The sequence below is a fragment of the Sceloporus undulatus genome, chromosome 1 (assembly GCF_019175285.1).
Source record: "Sceloporus undulatus isolate JIND9_A2432 ecotype Alabama chromosome 1, SceUnd_v1.1, whole genome shotgun sequence".
NCBI classification, from domain to species: Eukaryota; Metazoa; Chordata; class Lepidosauria; order Squamata; family Phrynosomatidae; genus Sceloporus; species Sceloporus undulatus.
The window spans coordinates 113,512,266-113,527,270 of record NC_056522.1 but is presented as its reverse complement, the minus strand read 5'-3'; the positions used below and the strand labels follow the sequence as shown (position 1 = coordinate 113,527,270).

The 15,005-nt window shown below is 39.5% G+C and overlaps 1 protein-coding gene and 1 long non-coding RNA gene across 7 annotated transcripts in view; both read right to left on the bottom strand.

The window, feature by feature from the left end:
- The window catches only part of HACE1 (HECT domain and ankyrin repeat containing E3 ubiquitin protein ligase 1), a 57,590-nt gene extending 53,112 nt beyond the window's left edge, over window positions 1-4,478 (bottom strand). For 4 of the 5 annotated variants that reach the window (XR_006105113.1, XM_042480569.1, XM_042480586.1 and 1 more), the window contains exons 1-3: window positions 4,254-4,478; window positions 2,158-2,212; window positions 520-609 (exon numbers count right to left, since the gene is read on the bottom strand). Coding sequence is in view for 4 of the 5 variants with exons in the window: in XM_042480569.1 (XP_042336503.1) it covers window positions 520-609; window positions 2,158-2,212; window positions 4,254-4,329 (221 nt within the window). In the remaining variant the exon portion in view is untranslated. The remainder of the gene's footprint in view (window positions 1-519; window positions 610-2,157; window positions 2,213-4,253) is intronic. The other variant, XM_042480581.1, reaches the window with a different exon arrangement.
- Window positions 4,479-9,556: 5,078 nt separating this feature from the next.
- Window positions 9,557-13,859, bottom strand: LOC121919340. 2 transcript variants are annotated; one of them, XR_006101446.1, is made up of 4 exons: window positions 13,646-13,859; window positions 12,108-12,202; window positions 11,792-11,899; window positions 9,557-9,959 (listed from the first exon to the last, which is right to left on the bottom strand). It is a non-coding gene; the product is annotated as an uncharacterized LOC121919340 (long non-coding RNA). The 2 variants fall into 2 exon arrangements; XR_006101448.1 differs by lacking the exon at window positions 9,557-9,959 and adding an exon at window positions 10,591-10,816.
- Window positions 13,860-15,005: the final 1,146 nt, after the last annotated feature.

The following is a 15,005-nucleotide window of genomic DNA, read 5'->3' as shown; positions in this document are numbered from 1 at the left end:
CAAATGTACTTTATTCTTTACTATACCTTAACTGAAACATTAAAAGGAGATGGATCAATCTTAATTTAGGATATAAATGTATTTAAGGTATGCTCTGTTGAAGAAATTCATTTACATTTGATGATTTTGCCTAATATGTTGAATGTGATGGGGAGGAAAGCTATAATGGAAGGACTATGCATTTTGGTAATAGTACTAATTCGTGTGCTTGGATCACATGAATTACCATCACAGAGGGGAGGGAAAACCCTGCAACCTGGTCAGTGCACCAGCACTCCCCATCACATTCAACAACAACAACAAAAAACCCAAAAGCAAGTGTCTTCAATAAAATTATGAAAAACTAACACAAATCTCTATTAAGAGACTTCTAAGAATTGTCTTGTTGTTGTTGTTGTGTGCCTTCAAGTCATTTCTGACTTATGGCAATCGTAAAGTGATCCTATCATGGGTTTTCTTGGCAAGATTTGTTCAGAGAGGGTTTGACTTTTGCCTTCCTCAAGGCAAGCGTTGTCTTACTTAGCAGCAATATGAAGCAAGCTCCTTTTCACACGTCCAAATGCATAATTGACATTGAACTTTGAATTTGATAGCAACTCAGAAACAGATCTAAAACAAAGAAAAAAATTAGATTAGCAAGAATGCTCCGTTTTCCATTTTTCAATTGTTTTGTGGATCTTGAGCAAGAAATAACTACATCACAACATTTTTCAGGCCTGTCACTACTGTATTAGCATAAAAAAGCATCCAATTTTAAAATAAACTGTAATTGTCACAAACAAGGCTTAGCCAATCCCAGAGCTCGTGGGAGGCATGGATCTTGTTTACAAACAGAATTACATTTCTGGGAATCTTCCAGGAATATAATTCTACTTATGGGAAAGGTTTGTGCACACCTTATTTAAAAGGAAAAATATGATTTGTTAACTTCAACTAGAACCTTTGGAGCACCACAAAAACAAACAAACAAAAGGTGCACGTGGCGCAGAGGCTGCACACTGCCAAAGATCAAGAACTATTTGTATATCAGGCAAAAGCAATATAGCAAAAAAATGCTACTTACTGTTACATACACTAGCATACTAGCATTCACTAGTCTGCATTCATAACCTAAAATTATGTTTGTGTAATTGCTCTGTATTCACAATCTCTACATCATCATAGCACTACTGCCACAATTGTAACTGCTTCCAACTTTTTTATGTAGTACCAGCTGCTTGAAAAGGAGGAGGTCTGTTCTGCTGGTGATCAGAGCATGGGTTCCAACGCAGCCTGCTATCAAGTGAGGCTGTGAAAACCAGAAGGATCCAGTGAATGTCCTTATCACAGCCTCACTCACATTATCCATTCACACCCTGATCACCAGCAGCATAGAGCTCCTTCTCTCAGAGAAGCTGCTTCCTTGTAAATTCGGTTTGGGAGAAGGGAAATAGGCCAGGAGAAGATAAGTACAGTTGGCCCTCCATATCTAGATGTTTTATCTATAGATTTGAGTATCCATGGATTGAAAATATTCCAAAAAAATGTAAATTCCAAAAAGTAAAACTTGATTTTGGCATTTTATATAAGGGACACCATTTTACTATGCCAGTGTATTGAATTTGAGCATCTATGGATTTTGGTATGCACAGGGGGTTCTGAAACCAATGGATAGCAGGGCCCACTATAATATATTCAACTAAGTAGCCAATGTAAAATACCAGCCAATATTTCTTTAGGTTAACTATTTTTCTTGTTCTGCTTTCAAGTTTCACTCCATCAGAGAATGTTGGAGTTTCCTATTTTTGAAAGTCTTTAAACAGAGGCTGGATGGCCATCCTTCAGGAGTGCTTTGATTGAGAGTTCCTGTATGGCGGGGGTTGGATGGGATGGTCCTTGGGGTCTCTTCCAACTCTATGATTCTATGTTTCTAAGTTATGCTGACCCTAAGGCAACCCTATCATGGGTTTTTTTAGGGATGAGGGTATGTGACTTGCCCAAGTTCACCGAGTGGGTTTCCATGGCTGAGTGGGGGAATTGAACTCTGGTCTCCACAGTCACAGTCGCACTCCAATACTCCAACCACTACATCACGCTGGCTCTCAAATTATCTATTTAGATGTAATGAAAGTGGTGTTTGATTGTTTGTGTTTTGCAAGTCTGAACATGAAGACTCACCTATGTTGGTCAGCCATTACCATTGGCATTAAAGTGTAGACAGCAGTTTCATTGTCTGAGAAGAAATTGGATTATTGCACTATTAGAGACAGATAGAAACACAACCCAATATAGCACCATCCTATAAAGCCATTAACAAAAGTGATTTTCCATGTGTGAACAAAGTTTAACTACCTATCCTTCTGTTAATTCAATTAGATTAATTGAACATTCTGTAATTTTTGTATTTTTATGCAAATTCAGATCTCTCTCTCTCTCTCTCTCTCTTTTTTTTAGAGAACAAACAGTGCATTTCATTTGTGGTCACTCTGCCCACAAGAGCAAATTATCACAGGAAAGTACAGGCTGAGGCTTGTTGCTGTTAGTTGCTGTGTGCCTCCAAGTCATTTCTGGGGCTGAGAGAGTGTAAGTCACCCAAGGTCACCCAATGGGTTTCTATGGCTAAGCAAGGGTTTGAACCCTGATCTCCAGGGCCTTAGTCCAACACTCAAACCACACACCAAGCCTATATCTGACCAGATTTCCAACAGGAATTGCAGAACAGGACTGCAAGGCTCCCTTCAAGTTTAGCAGATAGATAAAAGGTGTTTTAAGAAAACAGGTGTTGTATTCTTTGAAACGTGTTTGAAACACTTTTCACTCTTTAACTGTATTTTATCCTTTTAGATGCAATCTGTTTTAATACTGTAACAATTTAATTCTCTTTTCAATGTAAGCGTTTTCTATGTTATTAATCATGTAAGCCACTCTCGGCCCCAGTTTGGGGGGCAAAGGGCAGGATATACATACAGTATAATAATAATAATAATAATAATAATAATAATAATAATAATAATAATAACAATAACAACATTCGAATAATGGGGATGCTTTTATAATATGCTCTCTTGGGCCCATCTGCTCTGCAGAAATAATGCAATCTGACACCACTTTGGGTGCTAATGGATCCTGGGATCTGTAGTTTTAGGAGGCATTTGGAGCGCAGGCGCCTCACCAAACTAGAAATCCCCAGGATTAGTAATAATAACAATAACAATAATTTTATTTATATACCGCCTTTCCAAAGGATCAAGGTGGTTTACAAAAATGCATAAACGATTACATAACACATATACATATCTATACAGTATACAAAAGCATATATATATATATATACACACACACACACACACTTTTAATTATTATTATTATTATTATTTATACCCCACTCTTCAGCCAAAGGGCTATCAATAATAATTTATACACACATATTATGTGTGTGTATATTTTACATATATATATATATATATTATATTATATTATAGGCCAGAGACATGGCAGCCCAATAGTGCCAAAGCGCATTATTAATACGCTGTGTTAATAATTAAATCAGTTCTATATAATGTTAGTTAATAATAATAATAATAATTAATGGAGTAATTAACAATAATCAACATATTAATAATTAAACGTGATTAAAACTGTGTTAATGATTAAAACTAAATTAAAATAAAAATTTAAAATAATTAAAAATAATAAATAAAAATAAATAAATAAATAAATAAAGCTGGGTTGACACTTGACAATAATCAATGAAGAATCGATAGCTACATGCAAAGTTTATTATTATTATTATTGTTATTACTATAATAAATTATTACAAAGTTTATTATTATTATTATTATTGTTATTCCTGTATTCCTATGTACTGTATATGTATTATCCTACTTGTGATTATGTATTTTCTCTGGATAATGATTAACCATCCATTATGAAGCCTTGCCCTCCCTTCAGTCCATCTGCCTTGGTCCAGACCTCGGAGGTTGAGAGGAACTGCTGGACCTCTTACCCTTTCCCTCCACCACTCCCTTCTCCTTCTGTGTCATGTCTTTTTAGATTGTAAGCCTGAGGGCAGGGAACCGTCTAACTAAAAAGATTGCATGTACAGCGCTGTGTAAATTTACAGCGCTTCATAAATAAACGTTAATAATAATAATAATAATACTATTAAATAGGGTTGACGGTGTCAGGGCCCCTTCCTTCCCTGGAGGAGCCGGGCTCCCTCCCTCCCTGCCTCCACCGCAGCCCCATCCTCATCCACCCGCTTCACTTCCTACCCTCGGGCAGCTCGACGGTGCGGGCGCGGCGGAGGGAGCGGGTGAGGCGGTTGAGCTGCTCCATGGCTCTCTCCATCCTCCATCAGCGGGGCAGGGGCCGAGGGGCGGAGCGAGGGGAGCCGCCGTCAGCCCATCCCCGACGGAGGGCGGCCACTGAAGCCCCCTCAACTCCACCAGGGTCCCCTCAACCGCCAGGGAAGGCTCGCTCGCGCCACGCATGCGCAGACGCCCCCGCCGAGTAAGAGGGAGGAGGGCTTACGGTTCGCTGAGATGGCGCCTGCGCACACGAGGGCAGTGGCTCCCAAAGAGGACTTCCGCCTTGAGTCTCTTTGCCCACACTCGCCAAATTCACAGATTGCGCCTGCGCACACGAGGGTAGTGGCGTCCAAAGAGGACTTCCGCCCTGACTTTGCCCACACTCGCCGAGATCACAGATGGCGCCTGCGCACATGAGGGCAGTGGCGCCCAAAGAAGACTTCCGCCCTGAGTCTCTTTGCCCACACTCGCCAAGATCACAGAATTCATTCTCTCTCTATCATTCATATCTATATCTATATAATCTGTGTATGTGTATGTGTGTATTATATATATATGCTTTTGTATATATTTTGTAAATATAGGTATAGATTTAAGTATATAACTTTATCGCTAATGTGTATATATGTATATATATATATATATATATATAAGCATTAGGGATAAAAATATCTATACCTATATGTTTAAGTTAATAAGCATTAACAATAAAGTTATAGATGTGTGTGTGTGTATATATATATATATATATTACTTAAAGCTATATACAACTTTATCACTAACACTAATATAGAGTAAGCTCCTGTAGCCCCTTTGAGACTAAGTGAAAGGAAGAAATTGGGAGCATGAGCTTTCCTAGGCTTCAGTCTACTTGCTCAGGTGCATTTGAAATGTATCTGAGGAAGTAGGCTGAAGTCTACAAAAACTCATGCTGTCCATAAGAAGACTGTCCCATCCTAAAAATAAGACTTCCCCTGAGAAAAAGAAATAAATATAAGACAGTGTCTTATTTTCAGGGAAACATGATATACTGTACACACTTTAAGTTAATATATATGTGTGTGTGTATTAGTGTTAGCAAAAAGTTATATATAACTTTAAGTGTTTTATATAATGTTAAAGTTATATATAAGTTTAGCAATAAGGTTATATATAACTAAGATAAACAGGTGTGGGCATGTGTGTGTGTGTGTGTGTATAGCCTAAATCTATATACGATTTTATCACTAATGCTAATATATAATAGACACGTTAAGTTAATATATACATATATATATATATATATATATTAGTGTTAGCAATAAATGTATATATATAACTTTAAGTTTCATAGATAGAATAATTAAAGTTATATATAAGTTTAGCAATAAAGTTATATATAACTAGGATAAATAAATAGGGGTGTGTGTGTGTGTGTGTATAACAAAGTTATATATAACTTTAACGTTAACACTAATACACACCCACACACATATAATATGAGAGCCAGTGTGGTGCAGTGGTTTGAGTATACTTTTATTGATGCAGCCTAAAATAGCATTGGCCTTTTTAGCTGCCGCATCACACTGTTGACTCATGTTCAACTTGTGGTCTACTTGGACTCCTAGATATCTTTCACATGTAGTCTTGTTCAGACAGGTGTCCCCCATCCTATATCTGTGCATTTCATTTTTACGCCCTAAGTGCAGTACCTTACATTTCTCCCTGCTGAGGTTAATTTTGTTAGCTTTGGCCCAGCTTTCTAGTCTATTCAGGTCATTTTGAATTTTGATCCTGTCCTCTGGAGCAGGGGTAGGCAACCTGCGGCCCGCGGGCCGGATGCGGCCCAGCGAGGCCTTGGGACCGGCCCCAGCCCGGTCCTGCCGCCGATTGCCACCGGGGCCTTTGGCCTCTCGCGCGAGGGGCATGGTGGGGCAATTGTCTATAGAAGCCTCAGAAACATGCATTTATCTTAACATTTTTAAAAAAATCAGCAATTTTTTTCTGCGTGTCCTCCATTTTTTAATAAAAGTGTCCTCCATTTGAAAATTTTGTCCTACATTTGTCCCGGTTTATTTGTTTATTTATTTTTTTAAAAATTATTTAATTATTTATTTTTTGGCTTCGGCCCCCCAGTTGTCTGAGGGACAGCAACCCGGCCCCCGGCTCAAAAAGGTTGCCTACCCCTGCTCTGGAGTATTAGCTACTCCTCCTAATTTGGTGTCACCTGCAAATTTGATACATATGCCCCCAATTCTGTCCTCCAAATCATTGATAAAGATGCTGAATAGCACTAGGCCCAGGACAGAGCCCTGTGGGACCCTACTGGTCACTTCTCTCCAGGATGAAAGGAGCCATTATTGAGCACCCTTTGGGTTCAGCCAGTCAACCAATTACAAATCCATGTAACCTTGTCTAGCCCACATTTTACAAACTTGTTTGCAAGAATGTCAAAGGCCTTACTGAAATCTTGCTTGGATGACACCTCCCAGAATCTCACAGCTTGCACAGCCGCTGATGGAAGGATTCTGGGGGCTGTAATCCCAAACAATATTTTTTCCAAATTTTGAATGAAATGTTCACATGATCCCAACATTACAGTAGTGCTCTATCAAGAGCAGAAAGATTCCAAAAGTATTTTTCAAGTGATATTCTTCAAAGAAGAAAAAGCAGGGAGATGAAGCCAGAAAAATATTGCCAGCAGTCACTTCACTAGTATGCATGTTTGCTATTCCATTTGGAAAACCAGAAGACTAGGTCATCCTAACAGTGAGGGACATGTTGAGAGTTTTCTTTTTACATTGCATGTCATTGTTGACTTCATGTCAAATGATATTGGAGAGGAGACAGCCAAGGAAAACCAAGCGCTGTAAGCTATATTGCAGAGGAAGGCAATGGCAAACAACCTCTGTGTATACCTTACCTAAGAAACCGCCTATAAGAGTCTTGAGGTCACCATAAGGCACTCAGACCTATAGACACACAAATTAGAAAATTCTATAAAGAAAGGGGAATTTCCCCATACCATTTTCATGTTATTTCTACTATCTCAGCCACAAAAGTCATATTGTATGGCATTTCACATTTGGTGTCAGGTTCCCGTTTTTAGACATTTTACAGTTATTTCAAATATTAAGTTAGCATGCCTGCACTCTGTAATCAATTTGTATTCACACATATGTATTTACTGAATATTCAAACATAAGAATTGTAGTATTTGTCAATGTCCACATATGTTAGCGTCTGTTAGAGAGAGAGAGCGCGCACAGAAGCAAGACCCCAGGCACTTGTGTTCAGGCAAGGAATTCAATTGCCTTTCAATAAAACATCAAGGACATTTAGAAACAGGCAGCCAGGCCTAGTTTGCTCAGTCGACTCAAAAAGGCGGAACAAAGTAATATCAATGGACCACCCTACATCCTTTCCTAGAGACAAGTCAGCAGTATTTTATGTTCTGTTCTGCTGATTGATCGACACACACTGAATTGCTAAGGTAGATAGTCTATTACAGTTCCATTACCAATTTTCAGTCCAATCTGATCCATATCCTAGTTATTATTAGAATCCTGACTAGCCCTGTTTTAAGAGATATAAAAAACTACAACACCTTAAAGACCAATATTATTTAGACTTTGAATCATAACGTCTAAACAATCTTTAGTCATTAGGGTGATGCAATAGTTTATGAGGAGACTTTTCCTTTATTTTCTTAACTTTCTTGACAGTATCCTTTTCTAGCTTAGCTAAGCAAGTGGGTTAGAAACTATGGGCCCGAACAGACAGGCCAAAATAAAGCTGCTTCGGGTCACTTTGAAGGTATGCTTTTTAAATGCTGCACGCGTCCTAAGAGGCCGGAAGCCGCGCCAAAGCCACGCTCCAGTCCTAAGGATTAGAGCACAGCTTTGGTGCAGCTTCTGGCTTCTTAAGATCTGTGTGTCATTTAAATAGCATTCCTCCAAAGTGACCCGAAGCAGCTTTATTTTGGCCTGTCTGTTCAGGCTAACAGCCTTGACTGCTATTCACCTGAACTTGCCAAGACTAATCCCATAGTGATTTGGCTTTCTCTCACTTTTGTGATTCTAGGTAACCTGAACAGCTCAGCCTGATCTGCTTAACTTGGATCATGTCTGCACTGATAGGAAAACCCAGCTTACAGTCAGGGCTTCTGGATCCGTGGAGAGGACAAGCAGTCTGCATATCCAGTATTCACAACAGGCCAACACCAGGAGCACTGTCCACACACATTGTTGTGCAAATGTGCATTTATGCAATACATTTGTATTGGTGCACTGTGGTGATGATATTGTGCTAATGTGTGTTTGTGTGATCAGCTGGTGTGTATGCAAACGGAACGGTGTCAGAGGAACCATGCAAACTCAAATGTGAAAGTGCAGTGACAAGTTGAAAAGTTCTGGGTGGGAAGAGGTGGCCACTTTCCAACTCACTAACACTCCCCCCCCCCCCCGTCTCTGCAACACAACACACAATCTACATGCCCCGGGATTCCTTGAAGTTTCTCGCTTGATCCAGAGTAAAATTGGACTCTTTCTTATCCAGATAATTGCCCTGGTGCACAGATTGGGACCATATTCCACCCGTTTTGGCCCCATGCATTATCTAAGCAGATCAGTGCCAGAATAGAATGAGAATGTTTCTTTTAGGCTGTGCAGACAAGCCCTCGATCTTGGTTATGTCAACTGGATCTGTACTGGTGTAGCCTGGTTGCAGCCTTGCAACCAAAACAGGATCCTCCATGTAATTCTAACCTTGTGATGAACTGCTGTACTGACCACAATGTGCTACTCCTTTGAGATAGCTATTCTTCAAAGATCAAGATCATGCATAGGCAATAGGGCTGGTATGATGGTAAAAGAGACTTGGGATGCTTCAGAGCAAATGGTCTGGAACTAAATACATCGACAGAGGCTCTGATTGATTGATACACACGCACATATACATACACACACCATCACTACTATAAAGACAAGGCACAGAGATGTAGCCAGCTTTTTAAAAAAGTAGTTAACTGGCTACAAGCACAAGCAGAGAGGTTTTAAACTACAATATCCAGTGGCCCTGCAGTCTGGGTGTTCTGGGAGCTGTAGTCCAAAACAGACTCTGCCACCACCAATCAACACAGTTCTGCACAAGGTCCATCTATTTGTCTTGTCAATGTGCCCAGTGGCTCTTGGATGCAATGTGTTCTCACCTCTTGTAGCAGCTACCCATTACCCAAAAGAACCACAAATTGTAGATTTCAGAAGCAGGGCTTTTTAATTTTTTGAGGCAATATTTTTTTTAAGATAAACACACATATCACTGTGAATCAATAAAATAGAATATCTAATGGTGATGTTCTGTTGAAGAAATCATGGGATTTGGTAGGTCCAGAAGGAAGTGATTGCTCCCATATCAGCTTTTTCCCATGCCACTAAATCCAGCTTTGGTGACATGGAAATCGTCCTGAGTTGCTTGTTTGGTGCTGAAGAAAGCGTAACAGCAGAGAAGAGAAGTACTCCACTCTGACTGTCTTTGAGCATAGCTCAGTTATATTAGAAAATCTACATCTTCCAGCACTTCAGATTCAGAATAATAATTCAATACGAGAATACTGGAACCTCTGAAGTTACTGCTCTGCTAGTGTTCATTTCCAAATGCAGTTGTTGTTCTGTGGGCATATGTCTTCAAGTACTAAGAAACGAAAGACAGGAGAATTTCTTTTGAATTCAGAATGCAAGTTACTCAGATGTATTAAGAATCTAAAGGTTTATTTTATGATGAACTGTTCTTCCACATTTCATTATTTGAAAGACTGTACATCTGAAATGGTACATCTTTGTACTTCTGAAATTGATCTATTTCACATCTGTATGTGTTGTCTAACATTTTATAAAATTGGGTATAACATAAACCAGATGATCCCTTGTATATCAGCAAGAATTCTGTAAGAGCCTGGGATATGGGAATATATATCAAGTAGGCATTCATAGAAAACTAGCATGGTGTAATGGTTTGAATGCTAGACTAGGACTTTGGGAGACCAGGGTTTGAATACTGTATACACTTGGGCATGGAAAAACAAAGAGTGACCTTGGGCAGGTTATGCTCTCTCAGCTGCAGAGGAAAGCTATGGCAAACCCTCTCTGAACATATGTCAAAACAAACCCATGACGGGCTTGTCTTAGGATCACCATAAGTCAGAAATGACTTGAGAGCATGCAACAGCAACAAGGCATTCATGTTGTCTTTTTCTGAAAGTCATTTATTATTTTACTTAACAATATGTTAATACTGTTTTGTCATTTTTAAAAATCCCAAACTGTTTTACAATAGAACAAGAAACAATAATTCTTCATAGACATATATGCAAATATACTTTGTTACATAAACTTTAAAAACTAGGGGCTTGCAGAATTCTTCATTATTCCAGATGGACTTTCTTTGTCTTTGAAATCTGCCTTTAATCTTGCAGTCAATGATATTGACCATTTGAAAAACGAAAGTTCAGCTCTTTTGATTTTGTTCAACTTACCTAGAAATCAATTGACCTGAAATACAATAAATGAAATTTCACTCTGATGTCAATGGGACCTTTCTACACAATTAACTATTCATATGGACTGTGTTCATGTCAACACATACTGTTAATTGCAATTTGATCTGATGCATTGCAGGACTCCAATCATCAAATCTTGCATTGAAGAAAAATCACTTAACAGCCAAAGAGATTGCATATACATATACTGAAGAAGGCTCATGAAGCCTTTGGAATTATAGTGCCAAATCTTTTAGTTTCTCCAACTGTAACAGCAATGTAGCTTATTAGTATTAAGTGATAATTTAATTACATGCTAGGTGCTGTCTTTTAGTTATTGATGCATTTGTTGTAGGCAGACAACAAACCTAAACAAATATTTTGATAGAATGCAAAATAAATTGGGCTTTCAATAATTAGAGACAGCAAAGTCCATGTTCCTTACTGCCAAGCAGTTACACCGGTTTTTTTTTTTCTCAGTTATGGTTAGAGGGTAGAATTCCTAGTTGAGAAAATTCTTCCATTTTCAAATGATCTTATGCTAGAAATTAACTGCAGGATACAACAGTGTTGAACAGAAAATAGTTGCTTGTATTGCTGCTGTTTCATCCAAATTATAGGGACTATGCAGCAGCAGATTACAAAACAAGTTTTCAAACAGGATTTCTTTATTAAAAGCATTGTTTTATTTAAACATAGCAAAACAAATTCAGTTATGTAAGCCTTTCATCATAATATATTTCATTGGTTATGGTTCAATCTGTTGACTGCAAATACACTGGCTGCTTTTCTTGATCTTTAATTTAAAAATGTATTCTTTGTAGGGGGGAAAGGTACAACAATGTCCTTGGTTTTGGAACATGCAACAGGGTAGAGGAGAAATGAGGGGAGAAAGAGAGGGGGGGCTAATGGTGATTCCGTAATTGGTACCAAGGGAACAAGCTACATTGCCTTGAATAGAAAATTTATAGCAGTTAGTGTGTCCCACCTGAGTCTGAAGGAAACATTGCCCTTCTGCAGCTGCTCTCTCCTCTTATTTTAATGTATCATCTGCTGATATTCAATGGTGGTATTGATTTTGGTGAAGAACAGGACACTGATATTGATAGCAGAATATGTGGTCCAGACAAAAATATATAAGAAACATTTGTGAGAGCATGATAAGTTTTCCTCCATCATAGAATTGTAAGGTACAAATAACAAACATGCTAAAACACAAGGACTGGTGATAACGTTCATACTGTTAAGCTCTATATTTCCATTGCCTTCTATGGGATTTAGGAATAGGAACCATTCCACTCTACCTTGTCTCAGAAGATTGCAAGAAGGAAATATGTTACTCAGTTTGTCTTGGAGAAGGCAGTCTTCCTTACTCTCCTGGAGAACCTGTGTATCCAATCTGAGCAGACCAAAGAGAAGAACAAATGTCAATTCATAGAATGTATCTTTCTTCAGGATTTGGCTCCCTCCTGTTCTTAATGAGGCAAAATCTAGCAGCAAAAGGATACCTGAGCTTCCTTTTAGGCAATTCTTAGTTTAGTGTTTACTATGGGATGAATTAACACACAGGCTGAATTAACACACAAGTGTGGGAGGAAACCATCATGTATTTGCTGTTACTATATATTTGCTAGTACTGATTGGTGCAGTGACTTCCTATCTCAAAAAGTAGGGATGGGAATTGTGTAGTCGTCCAGGTTATATTGCACTGCAGCTCTAGCACCCCTCACAATTGAGTGGTGTGATAGGGAAACTGGGAGTTGCAATTTAGCAGTATCTGGAGGGCTGCACAGTCCCCTCCATTTCATAAAGAGTATGCCTTATAGGGAGTTAGATGAAAGAAATGCTGTCAACAGTGTAATCAACAGTAGCAACCAGCTTGGTCCCAGATGTTCCTATGTGGGTTTGACATCTTTCTTGTTCCAGTGAATACAGATTTGGAACCAGCTGGACAGACATTGGGAAGCTGTTTTACATGGAGTCAAACCTTTGGTTCATCTGGCTTAGTCCTAACAACTCTGATCGGCAGCAGCTTTCCAGGATTTCAAGCAGGATTCTTTCTTAACCCTAACAGGATCTCCAGTATTTTCAGGTGTTCTCTGATCCAAGTATCAACCAAGACTGACTCTCCTTTGCTTCAAACATAAGATGAAATTGGGTATGTTCAAGATGGAATGGTGATAGAAACTTTATGTACTGCTAAATCTGTATCCAGCATGCCCATAAGAGTGATGCAGAACACAATATATCTCTGATCTGTTGTTCTCCATCATGCAGGAGCCATAAGACTCCAGTTGGAAAAGAAACTGAGCAATTCTTACCATGTCTGCGCTGTCTTTGATTATGTTTAATAAAAGCACCTTATTTTCTCAGCCAATACTGCCAAGAGGTGGTTGTAGATGTGATTTGGGGTGGGATGGGGGCCCAAGAACACTATCATTCACAAGGTTCAGCTCTGGAATTTTCCCACTATCTGACCACTGATGTTCTAGTAAGATTACCACCAATGACTACCAGGTGCTGTAAGTTATATTTTAGATGAAGGAATTGGCAAAATCACCTCTGACTGTTCCTTGCCTAAGAAAACCCTATGAGGTGCATGGTGCTGTCATAAATCAACTCATGACTTGAAGAGACACACAAAAGTCAGCAGAAGAGAGCATAACAATTCACATATCATCACAGTTGAGATGAGCATCAATCAGACAATGGTGGGGTTCAGAAGAGCAAGCAAGGAGGATGGGCAAAAACCAACACAATGAGAGAAGAAAATAAGGGAGCATGATTAGATAGGAAGTCAAGGATATATGGGGCATCAGAGAGCCAGGCAATGAGCCCTTACCATGATTTCTAATTGGATCTGACACTCTCAAATGTTCTCCTGTCCTTCTGTGAGAGAGACACTTCCATTTTCTGTTGATGGAGAAATAATGTCCACAGTTAGATCCTAGAGCTCTCTGGGTAGGACTGTGGTTCTCGTGCTGTGGAGTGGAACCCCTAGCAGGATCACAAAAGCTGCTCAAGAGAGGGCATAAGACTTGGACGCCCTGCCTCCACCCCCCTCCTACTCTTCTCAAATGTTTTCTGTCCTGGATGGGAAGGAAAAGGTGAAGAGGGAGCCTGAACAGCCACCTCTGCCTCAAGGAGGAGGAGGAACAGGAGAGTAGGGAAGCTCACTAGATCATGGCCTCTGGCGGGGCCTATCCTGAGCTGCCATTGCTTCTTCCTCCACCCATCCCAGTATTGACCAGCTTCTTGGGACAATATGCTGCTGCATGAATATATTCATGAATATACATAAATGTGAGAACAAAATAATTTTATTCATATACTACATTGAACAGGGGCAGTTGATGTGAAAGGTGTCACAAGGGTAAAAGTATGAGAACCACTGGTGTAGGATTCTATGAATCTAAGCTTTGAGAGCAACCCTCCTGGCAGTTTGATAATGTGGATGGCTCTGTGAGATAATGTCATATCCTCATTTTGTTTCTGCTCTGCTGCAGAAAGTGAGGAAAAGTTTGCATGGACTGCTTTTTCCTCTCTCTCTGTTTTACCTCTCTCCTAAATGTTGCTGACTCCACATACTAAAGAGTGTTTGACCATAGGCCCATCTTTTACCAGCAATGAACCCAGTCAGGTTCTTTGTACTTGTTAGTAGGGCATCTGTTATTATCTCTTCCTTTTCCTCCTGACAAAAGGCTTCTTCTGATGCCATACATGTTCCAACAGGTGATTTGTCTCCTACTCAACATACTATACATATTCATGTAGACTGTAGAGTCTTCTTGGCATCTTTCCATTCCACCCCATATATGATCATGTCAAAAGAGCACTTTCTTGCAGTAGTCTGTGCATAGATTGAAATACATGTGTGCAGAGCTTTCTGGGACCGTCATGAATCTGTGCTCTTACTGCCACTCCCAGGGAGCCTGCCATGCCTACAGATGGTGTCTATAATGTGCCTATTATATTTAACTGCTGTGCATGGTTGGCTAAGGTGATGTCATGGATACATGATGGTCAACAAACATGTATTACCTCCATCCATGCTTAGCTGCTAAGGTAGAGGATGCTGGGAGATGGGATGGGTGATCATGCTGTATTAGTGTTTGTCACAGTGTTGCCATAGGCACGGGGGGGGGGGAGGCAGTGGCAGCTGCCATTACTGTGTTATTTGGTATTTTCCTTCTCACTTTTCT